The sequence below is a fragment of the Eriocheir sinensis genome, chromosome 13 (genome assembly GCF_024679095.1).
Source record: "Eriocheir sinensis breed Jianghai 21 chromosome 13, ASM2467909v1, whole genome shotgun sequence".
Lineage (NCBI taxonomy): Eukaryota > Metazoa > Arthropoda > Malacostraca > Decapoda > Varunidae > Eriocheir > Eriocheir sinensis.
In genome coordinates, this window is record NC_066521.1 from 704144 (window position 1) to 721810 (window position 17667).

General features: G+C 45.1%; 1 protein-coding gene across 1 annotated transcript in view; it reads right to left on the reverse strand.

Moving 5' to 3' along the window:
- Positions 1-14546, reverse strand: part of LOC126997850 (uncharacterized) — an 86312-nt gene extending 71766 nt beyond the window's left edge. The window contains exons 1-2 of the mRNA XM_050859063.1: positions 13900-14546; positions 10682-10806 (exon numbers count right to left, since the gene is read on the reverse strand). Coding sequence (XP_050715020.1) covers positions 10682-10806; positions 13900-14122 — 348 coding nt within the window. The 5' untranslated portion in view covers positions 14123-14546. The remainder of the gene's footprint in view (positions 1-10681; positions 10807-13899) is intronic.
- Positions 14547-17667: the final 3121 nt, after the last annotated feature.

Sequence of the window (17667 nt, forward strand, 5' to 3'; positions counted from 1 at the left end):
CACACACACACACAGACACAACACAGAGAACGTTTGTGTCAGAACGTTTCAGTGCCACTTCGACAGAAACCTTTAAATGAGACGTTTGGGCAAAGGGTTGAAATAGAGAGAGAGAGAGAGAGAGAGAGAGAGAGAGAGAGAGAGAGAGAGAGAGAGAGAACGTTTGAGCGAAAAAAGTTGAGGAAATCCATACGTCTCGTTCCTATATATACATAAACTCTGTAAACTTTGCTTAACTCGTCTCTCTCTCTCTCCTCCGCTCTTTAAACCGATGTAGAAACGAGGAGAAAGAAGATAAAAAGAAAATCTATATGCCTCACATCACTCCGATACCGAGCGAAGGCTTGAGCGAGATGAGAGAGAGAGAGAGAGAGAGAGAGAGAGAGAGAGAGAGAGAGAAGGGAGGGAAAGAAAGGAGGGGAGCTGGGTGGAGTCCAAAAACAAGTGACATTTATCTTTTATTAACTCCGACTCTCTCTCTCTCTCTCTCTCTCTCTCTCTCTCTCTCTCTCTCTCTCTCTCTCTCTCTCTCTCTCTCTCTCTCTCTCTGCCTATGCGTGCGTTCCTCTAATATAATCAATGCAAAACATCAAACACTATCTTCCCTTCTCTTCCTCTCTTTTCTTTCCTCTTTTCTTCTCCTCCTCCTCCTCCTCCTCCTCGTCCCTTCGTCCTTCTCCCTTTCTTTTTCTTTCTCTTCCTCCTCATTCCTCTCTATCCCTCTTTCTAATCTTCTTTCCTCCCTTTCTCCATGTCATTCTCCGTATTATAACTATTCCTTTTTCCTCCTCCCTCCTCCTCCTCCCCCTCCTCTTCTTCCTCCCTTTGAACGATAAGCTTTGGATAAACGAAGATATGTGAAAAAATGTCTTTCCACGAACCACGCTGCTTATCTCAGGAAGAGGAAGAAGAGGAAGAGGAGGAGGAGGAAGCGAAGAGAGAGGAGGAAAGGAAGGAGGAGGAGTGGGAGGAGGAGGCGGAGGCGGAGGAGGAAGATGGATAAAAATAAGAAGAAAAAAAAGACCTATTCATGTGTAAATACCGACGTCCATAAACCGTACGAGAGACAAACACAGACAAACAGACCGACAGGAAGACACGGACAGAGACAGATGGACCGAAAAACAGAGATAGGAAGACAGAATGAAGAAATAAAAGACAAACTGAGTACATCTCCATAAACACAAAGATACACAAACACAGAGGTAGACACAAAGACAGATAGATGAACAAACAGGCAGAAAAAATAAAACAGACTGACAAATTTTGGTGGACAGACAAAAAAAAAAAAAGAAACAGACAGAAGGACAAAGACAAACAGACAGAAATAAAGAAATAATTAGGCAGTCATTTTTAATTAACAAAGACAGAAACAGATTTATACTAACAAAATGACAAACAGACAAACAGATATACAGACAGAAAGAGAGAGTATCAAACAGATAGGCAGAGAGAAAGACACACAGACAGACAGACAAATAGACTGACAGATATAGATAGAGACAGATAGACGAGGCTGAAAGGGAACGACTTGGGTACACACACACACACACACACACACACACACACACACACACACACACAGAGGCGCCACAAGGAAAATAGCTTCGGCATCTTTTCCTCTTAATTTCACAAGCACACAAACTTCGCCATGTCGAAACTGCGAATATTTTCCATTTGGCCTTTTTATCATAGCTTCCAGGGATGAGAAGAGGAGTAGGAGGAGGAGGAGGAAATAGGAGGAGGAGGAGGAGGAGGAGGAACACAAAGGAACACAAGTTCTTTGCCACTGTTGGAACCCTCCTGCAGAAGTAACTAATGCGAAGGCCATCAACTCAAAAATATACATTGTCTTTTGGAGAAAGAGAAGGAGGAGGAGGGGAAGGAACACAACACAAAGTAAAAACAAACAACAGCAGACCTGATGGTCCTTCGAGGCTGTTTGTGACAAGCTACACTAACTATCTAATCAAAGGTGGAAGATGAAGGACAGCAAGGCAAGGCTCCATCCCTTCAGCCAAAGCTGGCATGAAAGGAAAAAGAACCACGCAGCATGGAAAAACTGCATGGAAATTATGTAAGAAAGAGGAAAGAACTACCATTACTGCTACCACTAACCGGGCGATAAAAACGGACAAGGACACCAGTATTCGAAAGAACTTAACGTTATTACGACAATGAGTAATATCTCAGTTGCTGGTTGGATTTAAAATACTTGTCTAATCTATTCTTGAAGGCCGTAACTGTTGTACTATCAACGACATCACAGGGTAGAGAGTTCCAAACATTAACAACTCGATTGAAGAAGAAGTGTTTGGCTTCGTGCGACGAGAATGTGAGGGGGAGAGGATGCGAAGGACGATGAGGAGGAGGAGGAGGAGGAGGAGGAGGAGAAGCAGCAGAAGGAAGAAGAGGAGGAGGAGGAGATGGTGGAAAAGGAGAAGTGTGAGGATTTGAAGATATGTAAGAGTAGGAGAACGAGGCGTAATAATAATAATAATAATAATAATAATAATAATAATAATAATAATAATAATAATAATAATAATAATAATAATAATAATAATAATAATAATAATAATAATAATAATAATAATAACGTAAACTACAATAAAACGCCTACAACTAACACTGCTACTACTACTACTACTACTACTACTATTACTACTACTACTACTACTTCTTCGACCACTGCTTAAGAGAAAGTTTTAAAGAAAGGTCAGAGCGTGCGGAGAACTCAATTCCTATTTTCTTTATGTTTTTGTTGTTTTCGTCGGGGCCCACGTAGGAGGAGGAGGAGGAGGAGGTGGAGGTGGAGGTGGAGGAGGAGGACGAGGAGGAGGAGGAGGAGGAGGAGGAGGAGGAGGACACTGGGAAAGAAGAAGAAAAATGAGGTAGAGAAGAAAAGAATGAAGATGAGGAGGAGGAGGAGGAGGAGGAGGAGGAAGAGGTGGAGGAGGAGGAGGCTGGTAGAGAAAAAGAAAAATGAGGAGGAGAAGAGAAGAATGAAGATGAGGAGGAGAAGAGAAGAATGAAGATGAGGAGGAGAAGAGAAGAATGAAGATGAGGAGGAGAAGAGAAGAATGAAGATGAGGAGGAGAAGAGAAGAATGAAGATGAGGAGGAGAAGAGAAAAATGAAGATGAGGAGGTAGAAAAGAAGGAGGAGGAGGAAGAAAGAAGAAAGAAGCGGGATGGAAGGAGAATGGAGGAGAATAGCCGAATAAGGATAAATATGAATGAAACGGAAAAAAGGAGAAGAAACAACAATCGGATATAAAGGAGAATAAAGAGAAGAGAAAAAAGAAGAGAGGAGAGAAGAGAGAGAGAGTGTTTGGCGAGAGGCAGAAGTGACAGGGAGTTGAGTAAATGTAAAGGAAGAGGAAGTGGAGAAGAAAAAATGGAACGAGTGAAGAGGAGACAGGAAGAAACGAGAGGAAAATGAGAATAAGAGAGAATGGGAGGAAAGAGGAGACAGGGAAGACAAATTGTAGTGATGGAAAAGAAGGCGGAGGAGGAGATAGAAACGAAAGGCAGGGAGGAAGGACGACAGAGGAGAAGAGAAAAAAGGAGAGTAAAGGAGAAGAGAGAATAAACAAGTAAAATGGGGAGCGAATGGAGGAGGAGGAGGAGGAGATGGAGGCGGAGGAGACAGAAACGAAGGCAGGGAGAAGAAAGAGAAGAGAAAAAAGGAAAATAAAGGAGAGGAGAGAATAAACAAATAAAATGGGGAGCGAATGGAGGAGGAGGAGGAGGAGATGGAGGCGGAGGAGACAGAAACGAAGGCAGGGAGAAGAGAAGAGAAAAAAGGAAAATAAAGGAGGAGAGAATAAACAAGTAAGATGGAAAGGGAATGAAAACAGATGAAAAGAAAAAACGAAAGAATAAACGAGAGCGTGAAAGATAGAGAAACATGCAATAGGCGAGGGAGAAATATAGAGTAAAAAAGAAGGAAAGGAAAGAGAGAAAAGGGCAAAGAAAACTTGGAGAGAAAGAATTGAAAAAAGAGGCAAAGAATAAAAAAATGGAGAGAAAACGAAAGTAAAGAAAAGAAATGGGATAAGAAAAGGACAAGGAGGAAATTGACGAAAGAAAAGGGAAAAAAAGCAAAAAGGAGGAAATGGCAAATGGAAAAGAAAGGAAGAGAAATGAGTTTCCGACCAGTGAAATTCAACCTCTCTCTCTCTCTCTCTCTCTCTCCGTCATTCATTCTCTCTAGGATTCTCTCTCTTTATTTCTCTATCTCTCTCTCTTCATCACTTTCTCTCTCTTGTTTTTATCTTCACCCTTCCTCTTACCTCCTCCTTCTCCCACTCCTCCCTCACGTCCTTGTCCTCTTCCTCCTCTTTCTCCTCCTCCTCCTCCTCCTCCACTCCTCCTTTACTTTTATCTTCCTTTCATCCCCTTCTGTCCTTCTCATCCTTCCTCTTTACCTCCTCCTCCTCCTTCGATCCTCTTCCTCCTCCTCGTCCTTTTCCTCCTCTTCTCCTCTTCCTCCTCCTCAATCCTCTTCCTCCTCCCTCCTAACACTTCTCTATTACACGCCGAATTCCAAACCCTCGCGTCCTTGAAACGAAATAATATAACGCATTTGATTCCTTCTTTTACGATTTCCCCAGGATAACTTCTGTCCCCACCGATTTCTGCCCTCTCCTTTTTCCTGCCCCCCCTCCCCTCTTTTTATCGCCTCCTCCTCCTTTCCTCCTCCTACGTAAACGATGAACGCTGAAGGGAGAGAGAGAGAGAAGGAGGAGGGGGAGGGAGAAGGAGGGAGAATACGAGAGGAGTAGAATTTTCGTCTGATGTTACTCTCATAATTCAGCGTGTTAGGCACCGCCATTAGAGCGAGATTTTGTTGAGTTTGCCCTATTAAGAACTAGGAGAGAGAGAGAGGGCGGGGGAGAAGGAGGAGGGTAGGAGGGAGGGAAAGGGAGGGATGGGAGTTGGCGAAACCAGGGGTGGAGGTAGGTGGTGGATACACGTCACAAATACGTCACGCCTCACCTGTTCGAATGTGTCTCACGCAGGTTTTGCCATCACAGTCAAGAGTAAACGCCATAAATAATCGCATCTGGCAATGCACAATAGCGTCAAAAATTAGCGGAGTGTGTGAAACAATCTGTGCCAAAGCCCCATGCTGATCCGAGTCTTCGTTTGAAAGATATTTGCGAAAAACGGTATGTCATAGGGTCTGGAATGGATAGTAAATTGGTCCAGAATCAGTGGTGGGCACGGTTCCGCTAATCCGCTAACTGCTAATTAGCGAAGCTAACTTTTTCGTTAGCTGATTAGCGTTTTCGCTAACTTTGGAAAGAGTTAGCGGGCCAATTAGCTTCGCTAAGTGTAGTTGTTGTTGTTGTTGTTGAAGGTTTACCCCCTAAAGGGGAACGGGCCGTTGTCACAGTGGACGGCCCGTCGCAGTGGGGAACCCGCCGCGGGCGTGCGGCGGGCGGGGGAACCCTTCCGTCGCCGCCTCAGCCACGGGTACAAGCCGGGGGGCAGCGACGGAGGAACGGGCCCTCCGAGCTCTGGCTCAGGAGCAGCCCGCTCGTATGGGCGAGCAATGCAAGCTCGATGGGACGCCTCCGCCGCCGCCACAGCCACGGGTAACAGCCGGCGAGCAGCGACGGAGGCACGGGCTCTCTGGGCAGGCGCCCAGCAGACACTGTAGCGGTGCACGGGCGAGCAGCCGACCGATCGACTTGACTGCCGCGGTGGGGCCCTAAGCGAGGATGACCAGGCGGGTCAACCACGCCGCAGCAGAAGGACCCCCCGGCTGCTCGCCCGAGGAGTGCTGGCGGTCCACTGAAGTGTAGTTCCTCCTCGCAGGGTTGCCAGACACTGCACATGAAAAAAGGACAGACATGCTTCAAAGGACATTTGCTTCCAAAAAGGACAGCAAAACAAAGTGTATATATATATATATATATATATATATATATATATATATATATATATATATATATATATATATATATATATATATATATATATATATATATATATATATATATATATATATATATATATATATATATATAAGAGAGAGAGAGAGAGAGAGAGAGAGAGAGAGAGAGAGCCTGCAGGGGTGTATGAAATTTATCAACATTAAGGCGTAAGTAGCTAGTACACCTATGAACTTCTACATACCTTTATTTTAATATTCAATCGTGAGAATTTCTTCAAAGGAATCTCCTTCATCTGAAGCTACTGAGGTACTTGCAGCCTGTTCGTCTACCTGTCCTGTTCCACCTGCTGCCTTCTCTGTGCTGCGGTACATCTGGCTTGTGAAAAGTGCTTGCATTTTCTCTGTGACTTTGAAGTTACGACAGCAGACTTCGATCTTTGCTGTGTAAGTGCGTCCGAACTCTTAAAATAGATTCGAGAGAACTAGTGCTTAATCTGTTTCTGGCCTTAGTTTTTACATTAGTGACGTGTGAGAATACCCTTTCAACAAAGGCTGTACTTAAAGGAATGCAATATGAGTTCAGTGCAATAATTGCAAGTTCTTGGTAACACTTCTCTCCAATTGCATTCTCATAATTTAGAACATGTGTCCAAAAACTAACTGGATCTGTTGGTATTTCTGAGCTAGGAAACTCTGCTCCCCAATTGGGCTATTCGGCTGTTGGGCTATTGGGCTGTTGGGCTAACTAACTATAAGCTACAACATACTGAAATTTCAGGTCACTATATACGCCTGTTTTTAAGGGTTTTAGAGTCAAAATACTAAGCCGAAGCTAAATCAATATAAAAAAAGGTAGCGGTTAGCGGTTGACATTAGCATCCACTAATTTCCTTATCAGTTTTCACAGCTATACGTTCATATGGTTTGCAACTTTATGAACATCAAATTTCTCTGCTCTTGCCAGTTTTTCTAAAGGGAGATCAGTAAATTTTGGCCTAACCTGGCTGAGACACTTCTCTGGACTAAGATATTTTATGTAGTTCATCTTCATGGTTGTATTGTCAATTCTTTTGTCAATTTGTTTTACTGCCTCATACATGAAGTCACGGCAGCGTTGCTGGATTGCTTGTTTCCTCTCTGCACTTAGGTTGCAGACAGCGGCGGAGCGCTTTTTTCAAGAGTTGCCGGTTACTTATAAAACAATAAGAAAAGATAGGAAGCTGCAGAAACAAATTTGTTGACTGCATGTTTGAAGGTTTGACAGGATCCGCGCTTTTTTCAAGAGTTGCCGGTTACTTATAAAACAATAAGAAAAGATAGGAAGCTGCAGAAACAAATTTGTTGACTGCATGTTTGAAGGTTTGACAGGATCCGTGGTTCACAATGAAAAAATAAATAAATTCTGCTGAAAAAAAGGACAAAAAAGGACAGATTTTGACTGTCCTTTTTTTCAAAGAAACTTAAGGACAAACAGGCTCAAAAAAGGACAGACTGTCCTTAAAAGGACAAACATGGCAACCCTGCCTCCTCGGCTAACTTGAAGTCCACTAAAAATTCATACAGGTTTGTTCTTGTCCGTTGTGGGCAGACTGTTGAGCCACCTGGCGCAATAATTCCAGGGCTTCCACTTGTGGGCAAATCACGCCTTAAAGTTGGGTAATTGGACAATTATTAGGGAAACTTTTTGGTGTTTTAGGTAATGCATCTTCCATTTCCAACTCTTTGAAATCGAGATTTAATAATAAAAATTCGACATTTTCCACCTGACAAGAAATAAGCTTAAAATAATAAAATAAAAGTGTCAGTTATGAAAAAAATGTAAAAAATGCGTAAAATTATGGGAAATCATGTTTAAAATATACGGATTTAGGATAAACTGGAGGCTTCTTTCTCTTCTTGCTGTTTCTTGTTGGGCTATTGGGCTGTTGGGCTATTGGGCTATTGGGCTGTTGGGCTGTTGGGCTATTGGGCTGTTGGGCTATTGGGCTATTGTTGGGCTGTTGGGCTATTGGGCTATTGGGCTGTTGGGCTATTGGGCTATTCGGCTGTTGGGCTATTGGGCTGTTGGGCTAACTAACTATAAGCTACAACATACTGAAATTTCAGGTCACTATATACGCCTGTTTTTAAGGGTTTTAGAGTCAAAATACTAAGCCGAAGCTAAATCAATATAAAAAAAGGTAGCGGTTAGCGGTTGACATTAGCATCCACTAATTTCCTAATCAGTTTTCACAGCTATACGTTCATATGGTTTGCAACTTTATGAACATCAAATTTCTCTGCTCTTGCCAGTTTTTCTAAAGGGAGATCAGTAAATTTTGGCCTAACCTGGCTGAGACACTTCTCTGGACTAAGATATTTTATGTAGTTCATCTTCATGTTTGTATTGTCAATTCTTTTGTCAATTTGTTTTACTGCCTCATACATGAAGTCACGGCAGCGTTGCTGGATTGCTTGTTCCTCTCTGCACTTAGGTTGCAGACAGCGGCGGAGCGCTTTTTCAAGAGTTGCCGGTTACTTATAAAACAATAAGAAAAGATAGGAAGCTGCAGAAACAAATTTGTTGACTGCATGTTTGAAGGTTTGACAGGATCCGCGCTTTTTCAAGAGTTGCCGGTTACTTATAAAACAATAAGAAAAGATAGGAAGCTGCAGAAACAAATTTGTTGACTGCATGTTTGAAGGTTTGACAGGATCCGTGGTTCACAATGAAAAAATAAATAAATTCTGCTGAAAAAAAGGACAAAAAAGGACAGATTTTGACTGTCCTTTTTTTCAAAGAAACTTAAGGACAAACAGGCTCAAAAAAGGACATATTGTCCTTAAAAGGACAAACCTGGCAACCCTGCCTCCTCGGCTAACTTGAAGTCCACTAAAAATTCATACAGGTTTGTTCTTGTCCGTTGTGGGCAGACTGTTGAGCCACCTGGCGCAATAATTCCAGGGCTTCCACTTGTGGGCAAATCACGCCTTAAAGTTGGGTAATTGGACAATTATTAGGAAACTTTGGTGTTTTAGGGTAATGCATCTTCCATTTCCAACTCTTTGAAATCGAGATTTAATAATAAAATTCGACATTTTCCACCTGACAAGAAATAAGCTTAAAATAATAAAAATAAAAGTGTCAGTTATGAAAAATGTAAAAATGCGTAAAATTATGGGAAATCATGTTTAAAATATACGGATTTAGGATAAACTGGAGGCTTCTTTCTCTTCTTGCTGTTTCTTGTTGGGCTATTGGGCTGTTGGGCTATTGGGCTGTTGGGCTGTTGGGCTATTGGGCTGTTGGGCTTGGGCTATTCGGCTGTTGGGCTATTGGGCTGTTGGGCTAACTAACTATAAGCTACAACATACTGAAATTTCAGGTCACTATATACGCCTGTTTTAAGGGTTTTAGAGTCAAAATACTAAGCCGAAGCTAAATCAATATAAAAAAGGTAGCGGTTGACATTAGCATCCACTAATTTCCTTATCAGTTTAGCGGTTTAGCGTAAGCGATGCTAACTTTTAGTTAGGGGATCACCAGTTAGCGAAGCTAACTTTTCGCGGTGCCCACCACTGTCCAGAATCCTCCCTCCCTCACCCTCTCTACATGGCAACACTGACTCCTAACTCCAAGCTCCTTTGATCCAACCAAACACCTCCCGTAGCTATGGAAGAGGGACGGTGCTTCAGGTCAACTCAGTGTACGGCGCCTATAGATACCTATACACCTGCGCAGCACACGCTCAGTCCACGCCTCGCGCCACGGTTCAGCTGTCAGCAGTCAGCACAGGCCGCCGCTGAGGTCAGTAGGCACTGAACGGGTGTTTGCAGGAAATGTTTTGGTGCAATAAAATTGATGTAAAGGAAGATATAAGGAAAAAGCTGTAGTACAACAAAACAAGAAGCAGATGAAGGCAGGTTAGTGTTTGTGCAACGAATGCATAAAACGATGTAAGGAAAGAAATGTCCAACGAAACCAAAGGAAACGCCAAGCAGCTGAAGGCCGGAAAGTTTTGGTGCGATGATGATAACTGCGACAGTAATAGTGATGACTGCGGCAATAATAACAACCATGATAGTAACAAATGCGATAACAACTGCGATGAATAAACACCTGTAATAACTCAAAACAAGACCACAAGAAACACAAAACAGGTAAAAAGTTAAGTTTTATCATGCAATGAACAGCATAAGAATTTAAAGAGAGCAGTACAATAAGACCACAAGGACGCAGTCACCTTAAATATAGTAAATCTTGCTGAGGCTTGTCCTACACTGTTAACTCTGTTCTCTTTGTTAAGATTGGTGGTAGTTGCTTTCCGTTCTTGATCACGCCCAGCATCCCAGACTACCGTGACATCCCCACTCACTCCGCCCCGCTCCCACACAAAGACATGGATATTACTGTGTCGCCCTAAAACAACCTGCCTACTCCCTGAGGCCTGCAAACAATACATTACAAGAACAGCCTACCCTATTTATAGACCTGCACACATAACAGTCTGCTACAGGCCTGCACACAAAGCATAAGAAAACTAAAACCGCCTGCACGCAAAACATTAGGAACAGCCTATCTACCTATGCTACAGCCTGCAGCAAAACAATAAGTCCTACACAAATCTTTAAAAGGAGAACAGCCTACCTACTGTTCTTACAGGCCTGAACACACACACCATTAAGGTGTGCACACGAAACAAGAAGAGGACAGCCTACCGTGCTACACCCAAACCATTATGGAGACCTGCAGACAAGAGAAACAATATGGAACAAAAACACTCCCGGGTACTCACATGCCTACGCGAGCCGTCCCTGCACCACACCACCAGCACGGGGGCGTCGCCGGGCCTGCTGTGGGCGGCCAGGCAGGGGAGGTGCTCTGGCGTGCCGTCCACCGCGTCCACCGTCGACAGAGGCCCTGAGGGAGGCACAGAAGGCTACGTTAGCAGGGGAACCTCTTCCTCCGCGGCGAAACATGCTAGACAGTACTTGAGTTAACATGGGTACACAAACTAGGCGACATCATGACGAATATCTTCAGTTCGGCGTCGAAACAGGCAGAGCAGTAGATTGATTGATTGATTGATAGTTTATTGTTGCAGGTAGATAATTTAGCTCAGTAGACACAGACACACAATGCTGTAACAGCCTAACAGGAAACCACCGTCTCAGCGACAAAACAAGCTGAGAACGGTACACTCGCTATCGTTATCACTGGAGAAACAGACATACAATGCTACTTTAATTAACAGAGAACAGCCAACTCAGCATCGAAAAACGCGGAACAGTACTTGATTTAAGGTAAGTCACACACAAGGCTACATTAAGACGAAAACCTTGAACTCAGAATCGAAACAACAATTGGGGAGCTTGAGCACGTAACACACACACACACACACACACACACACACACACACACTCAAGGTTACGGCAAAACAGGAACCACCAGCTCAGTCTAGACAAGCGAGAGTAGACGATAGTTCCCCGAGACACTTGTTATGATCACGTGACCAAACGCGCGTGGCCAAGCGTGAGAGAGAGAGAGAGAGAGAGAGAGAGAGAGAGAGAGAGAGAGAGAGAGAGAGAGAGAGAGAGAGAGAGAGAGAGAGAGAGTAGTTCGGATGAAGGAGAGGGAGGGGAAAATGGAAGTGAAGGACGGAAGAGAGGGAGAAGAAACGGAGGGGAAAGGAGGAGAGATGGGAAATGAAGGAGAAAAAGGAAAAGTTTCAGTATAGAGAGGGAGGGAAACAGGAGAGGGGAGGTGAGGGGAGGAAGAAAGGGAGAATAAAAGAATAGTTGTGTGGGAGATAGAGAGGGAGAAGGAAAGGGATGGGAAAGTGAGGGAAGAGAGGGAGAATAAAAAAAAAATAGTTTGAGTTAGAAACGGAGGGATAAGGGAGGAGATGAGGAAAGAAAAGAGCTAAAAAATGGTTGGGAGGGAGTTAAAAGAGGAAGAGAAAGAATGATTAACCCGTACAGCGTCAGATACATACGACCACAGACTTACATACTAGAGTGCGCGTCCCTGTATTGTGCTGAGTGACGCCGGCCTGGGTCGTGGGTGTATCCAGATGCTCCAACACCGACGACTTCACACACCTCACTCCCACCTTGTTTCCTGACCCCAACATTCATTTTTAAGAAAAACTGAGACCACCATCATCTTCCTGAGAAAATTCTGCATCACACTAGCATAAAATTGTAACAATGATGTAACATTACACATACGAAAATCAAAGTTAAGTGTTCTATGGAGTACACATTTTCTTGCACTTATTTCCCTTCAACTCCTTAGTACTCAGCTGATTTTCGTCGCATCACTTTTTTAAGCCCAGATCCTAAATCTGCATGTTTTCCTGGTTCTGGTGGTGTGTGGTATGTCCCGAGGTAAAAATATACATAGGGTCAAAATCGCCTCCGACCGCCGTGACGGCGTTCATTCGCCTCGGCATTTGTTTGCTCATGTCAGACTCGCCGCTCACGCACAGACCGCTGTAGCCTGTAGGGAGGGATTCCAGCTTATCAGTAATAAACCCTGTGAACTTGCACTGACCAGAAATGTGCTACAGTTGTAATAGTATTTTTCCCCATGTAAATAAACCTTTCCGTACGGCGGTATTTACTTTTCTCACAGACGAGTGTCGTATTTCTCGCCTCAACATGAGATAGCCGTACGGATACCAGGGACGGAGTGAATTCAAGAGTTGTGATTCGAATACGAATACTTCAGATTTCAACGAGTACGTATTCGAATGCACTGAAATGGCATTAATTCGAACACAATTATGAATAGTTCTTGATCGTAATACATTCCTGAATACCTCCCATTGAAACACACCTTCTTGATGTAGCTGGGTACGGCACTGTTCTAGTCGTGCAACGGTAACATGAACCTGTGCTGTACACGACCATGACACGTCCTGGAGCTGTGCGGAACAACGGCTGGTATTTCTGATAATAAATTTTGAAAGATATGTCAGATTAATCGTAGAATACCAATACTTTTCCCTTGTATTCAAATACGAATGAGAATACTTTGATTTCTGTCAATAATAATAAACTAAATTACAAAAAGACGCACCGTTATCAACATTAGAAGTGAGCTGAGTAGCAAGGCGCCGCGAGACATTCATGTAGCACGCCGATTTACGACCGCAAAGAGACCCAAGTGCCGAGAGGCAAGGGAAAGGTGGCGAGGAGGCTGGACGCTGTGTGTGTGTGTGTATGTGTGTGTGGTGACGCGTTCATGGCAACAACAGCAGATTTACGAGCTGCAATTACTGTGGCACTGGGGAGGGAGGAGGAAAGAGAGGCGGGGAAGGAGGGCCGTTACTGTGGCACTGGTGAGGGAGGAGGAAAGAGAGGCGGGGAGGGAGGGCCGTTACTGTGGCACTGGTGAGGGAGGAGGAAAGAGAGGCGGGGAGGGAGGACCGTTACTGTGGCACTGGTGAGGGAGGAGGAAAGAGAGGCTGGGAAGGAGGGCCGTTACTGTGGCACTGGTGAGGGAGGAGGAAAGAAAGGCGGGGAGGGAGGGCCGTTACTGTGGCACTGGTGAGGGAGGAGGAAAAGAAAGATAGGCAAGGTATTGCGTTTATGTATTCCCAGTGGCAGAATTAATGAGCAAAACACACGGAGGGGGCAGGGGCGAGGGGCAAGGGGAGTGTTTCATTTCAAGTGCCTGTGACGAACATGGTCTGATCTCTTTCTGAACTCGTTCTGATCTCGCGATCCCCAGCAAGTACCCTCCCCCATGAGCTGTGTGTGTGTGTGTGTGTGTGTGTGTGTGTTGCTTAAGTGAGCCCTATTATACGTTTAAAACACAAACAGGTAGAGATGTTTAGCATTACATTAACAACCGAGGCTTGCAAACCAACCTTGAAGTACTCCAAAATTCCTCTCCTATCTTCCCTTACAACGCACTGCCACACTACATTCGTCAAGGTTAAATCATGGAGCACACACAATTAACTAAAACTTTCAATAAAAAAACAACCATGGCTCGGAAACCAACCTTGAAATACTCCAATGCTCTTCTCGTCACCGTCCTCCCCTTCTATTACACTAGGAATCCTCAAACAAACACCACAAATCCAACGATGTAGAACTGCGTTAGATCCTGACCCGCCCTGACTGACCGGCGGGGCAAGGACCAGACGCCCGGCCTGCTCCACGCACGCGCCCAGACCTGCGTCACGGATGTCAGGTGTCACTTTCACCTCCGTCTTCTGTCGCATGTAAACTGGTGCGATAGTAACGATCAGCAGAGACAGCAATGTATGGTCCTAGAACTCCCTGTCAGCGCTGCTTTGAGGACTGCCACAACGTAAATTTGAAGGTTATAAAAAAAACTATAGAAAAAACTTGCACCCGAGTTTGTGTGAAACTTTGCTTCGAACACCTTACCACCTTAGCAGAACCTTCCCGACCACGCCGTGCCAACATTTCCAAGGCACTGTTCGGGGCAAAGGCTATAACATGCTCACTCGTTGATGTAACGTGCTTATTGATTGTTTATGAATTTACGACAGCTAATATTAGACCAATGTGTTAAATGTACGGCTGAATTATTAGGTGAGCAGGACGCAGGAGCTAGGGAGAGGATGAGGAAAGGGAAGGGGGGGAGGGAGAGAAGCATTCCAAGTACTTGTTACGTGTGTGTGTGTGTGTGTGTGTGTGTGTGTGTGTGTGTGAGAGAGAGAGAGAGAGAGAGAGAGAGAGTGAGAGAGAGAGAGAGAGAGAGAGAGAGAGAGAGAGGAGGGAAGGAAGGGAAGGGAAGGGAGAGAAGGAAGAAGAAGGAAGGGAAGGGGGAGGGAAGGAAGGGAAGAGAAGAGAAAGGAAGGAAAGGGAAAGGAAGGGAAGGGAAGGGAAGGGAAGGGAATGGAAGAGAAAGGAAGGAAAGGGAAAGGAAGGGAAGGGAAGGGAACGGAAGAGAAGAGAAAGGAAGGGAAGGGAAGGGTAAGGGAAGGAAGGGAAGAGAAGAGAAAGGAAGGAAAGGGAAAGGATGGAAAGGGAAGGGAAGGGAACGGAAGAGAAGAGAAAGGAAGGGAAGGGAAGGGAGAGGGAAGGAAAGGAAGGAAAGGGAAAGAAAGGGAAAGGAAGGGAAGGGAAGGGAAAGGAAGGAAAGGGAAGGGAAAGGAAGGGAAGAGAAGGGAGGGGGAGAGGAGGGCAGGGAAGGGAAGGGAGGGGATAGAAGGGTAGGGAGGGAGGAAAAGGAAGGGAAGGGAGAGGTAAGGAAGGAAGGAAGGATGGAAGGGAAGGGAAGGAAAGGGAAAGGAAAGGAAGGGAAGGGAAGGGAGGGAAGGGAAGGGAGGGAAGGGAAGAGAAGGGAAGGGAAGAGAAGGGAGGGAAGTGAAGGGAAGGAAAGGGAAGGGAAGAGAAGGGAGGAAGAGAAGAGGAGAGGAGAGGAGAGGGAAAGGAAAGGAAGGGAAGGGAAGGAAAGGGAAGGGAGGGGACGGGAAGAGACGGAAAGAGAAGGGAAAAATAAAGAAATCAAAGGATAGGAAAAGTAGAGAAAGAAGGGATGAGAAGGGAAAAGAAAACAGGGCAATGTAAAGTAAGCAAAAGTAAGGGAAGGTGAATGTAGGAAAGGAAAGGGAAGGGAAAGGATGGGAAGGCAAAGGAAAGAAAAATGAAGGGAACTGGTAGGACGGGGAAGGGATGGTGAAGGAATTAAAGGGAAGGTATGGGAAGTGAAGGGGTGAGGAGGAGACGGGAGGGAAGAAAAGGGAAGGAATGGGAAGGAAATGAGAGGAAAGGGAGTAGTAGTAGTAGTAGTAGTAGTAGTAGTAGTAGTAGTAGTAGTAGTAGTAGTAGTAGTAGTAGTAGTAGTAGTAGTAGTAGTAGTAGTAGTAGTAGTAGTAGTAGTAGTAGTAGTAGTAATAGTAGACTTAAAAGACTTAAAAGGGTGGTGGGACACTGTGAACACCGCCGGCCCTGAGATAGGATACATCCCTAACTCCACCAAGTCTGTCCTTATTGTCAAACCTGAACATTATGACCATGCCGCAGAAACTTTTAGAGGAAGTGGCGTCATTGTGACAAAAGACGGACAACGACACTTAGGTGCAGTGATCGGGACAGAGGTATATAAGAAGGAGTACGTGGGAGACAAAGTAGCGGAATGGGTGAAGGAAATAGAAGCTTTGTCTGCCATTGCCAAGACTGAGCCACACGCTGCCTATTCAGCGTACACCCACGGCATCCAACATCGGTGGACGTTCCTGATGCGCACCATCCCCGGCATCAGTCCACCTCCGACCATTGGAAAATGCCGTCAAGAATGTATGCCGGCGCTGGTGAAATATCATGCTTTGGGGAGGAAGAGAGGATATGCTACTTCCCCAAGATTGGGTGGGATGGGGATCACCAACCCTGAGAAGCTGGCTGATAAGGAGAACCAAAACTCCATCAGCCTTATCAGGTCACTCATCAACAGGATCATCGCTCAGGAGGCAGAGGGCGAGATAGACCAAACAGAAATAAGAGAAATTAAAAGAAAAATCTCAGAAGAAAGGCAACAGACCCAAAAAGACGACCATCTTACACACCACCTGTCCACATAAATGGGTAGAAAAATACACACAGCACACGAAGCAGGCGCCTCAAACTGGCTAACGTCATTACCAATCAGAGCAAAAGGCTTCAGCCTCAACAAACAAGAATTTGTGGACGCCGTTGCTCTGAGATATGGCTGGCCGATTGAGGGACTGCCTGGTCTCTGTGCATGTGGATCACCAAATGATGTCACCCGCACCATGACGTGTAAAAAGGGAGGCTTCGTCCGTATTCAACACGATGAAGTGAGGGATCTGATAGCCAGCATGCTCGGGGAGGTATGCCAAGACGTCACTACCGAGTCGGCACTGCTTTCCCTGGACGGCGAACACCTTCGGTACAGGAGGGCCAATACCTCACATGAGGCACGGGTTGATGTAAGTGCCCGTGGATTCTGGGTGCGCCGACAGCGGGTGTTCATGGACATCCGCATATTCGACCCGATGGCTGCCTGTCACCATGAGCTGCCCCTGGAAGCCGCCCACCACATGAACGAGCAGAAGAAGACAAGGGAATACGGTGAAAGAATCCAACATGTGGATCAGGGCAGTTTCACCCCCCTCGTCTTCACCACATCCGGCGGGATGGGTCCCAGGGCCCAATGCTTCTACACACGCCTCGCGGAACTAATCTCAGAAAAGAAGCAACAGCCAAGGAGCCACGTTGTCGCCTGGATGAGGTGTCGCCTCTCGTTCTCCCTGCTCAGGTCGGCCATCCTATGTCTCAGGGGCACCAGACACTCTGGCCCAAAAGCCACCACCATCTCCAATATGGACTATGAAGCCACAGTGGTGGAGAGTGACATTAGGGTGGGTCGGGAGTGACTTGAGTAGGGAAGGAAAGGGGGATCTAGACGTAATAGATGATAGGTGATTTAGTGTCAGGTAGTATTAGTGATATGGTTGGATGCCACAGTCATTAGCGAACAGAGTTGGGGCTAATGACCTCCAAGCTATGGAGCCCTCCATGATTATGTGTCGGGAAAATAAACATGGGTGGAGGTATCATTTATATTGTAGAAAAAAAGAAAAAAAAAGTAGTAGTAGTAGTAGTAGTAGTGGTGGTAGTAATAGTAGTAGTAGTACTAGTAGTAGTAGTAGTAGTAGTAGTAATAGTAGTTGTTGTTGTTGTTGTTGTTGTTGTTGTTGTTGTTGTTGTTGTTGTTGTTGTTGTTGTTGTTGTTGTGGTGGCGGTGGTGGTGGTGGTGGTGGTGGTGGTTGTTGTT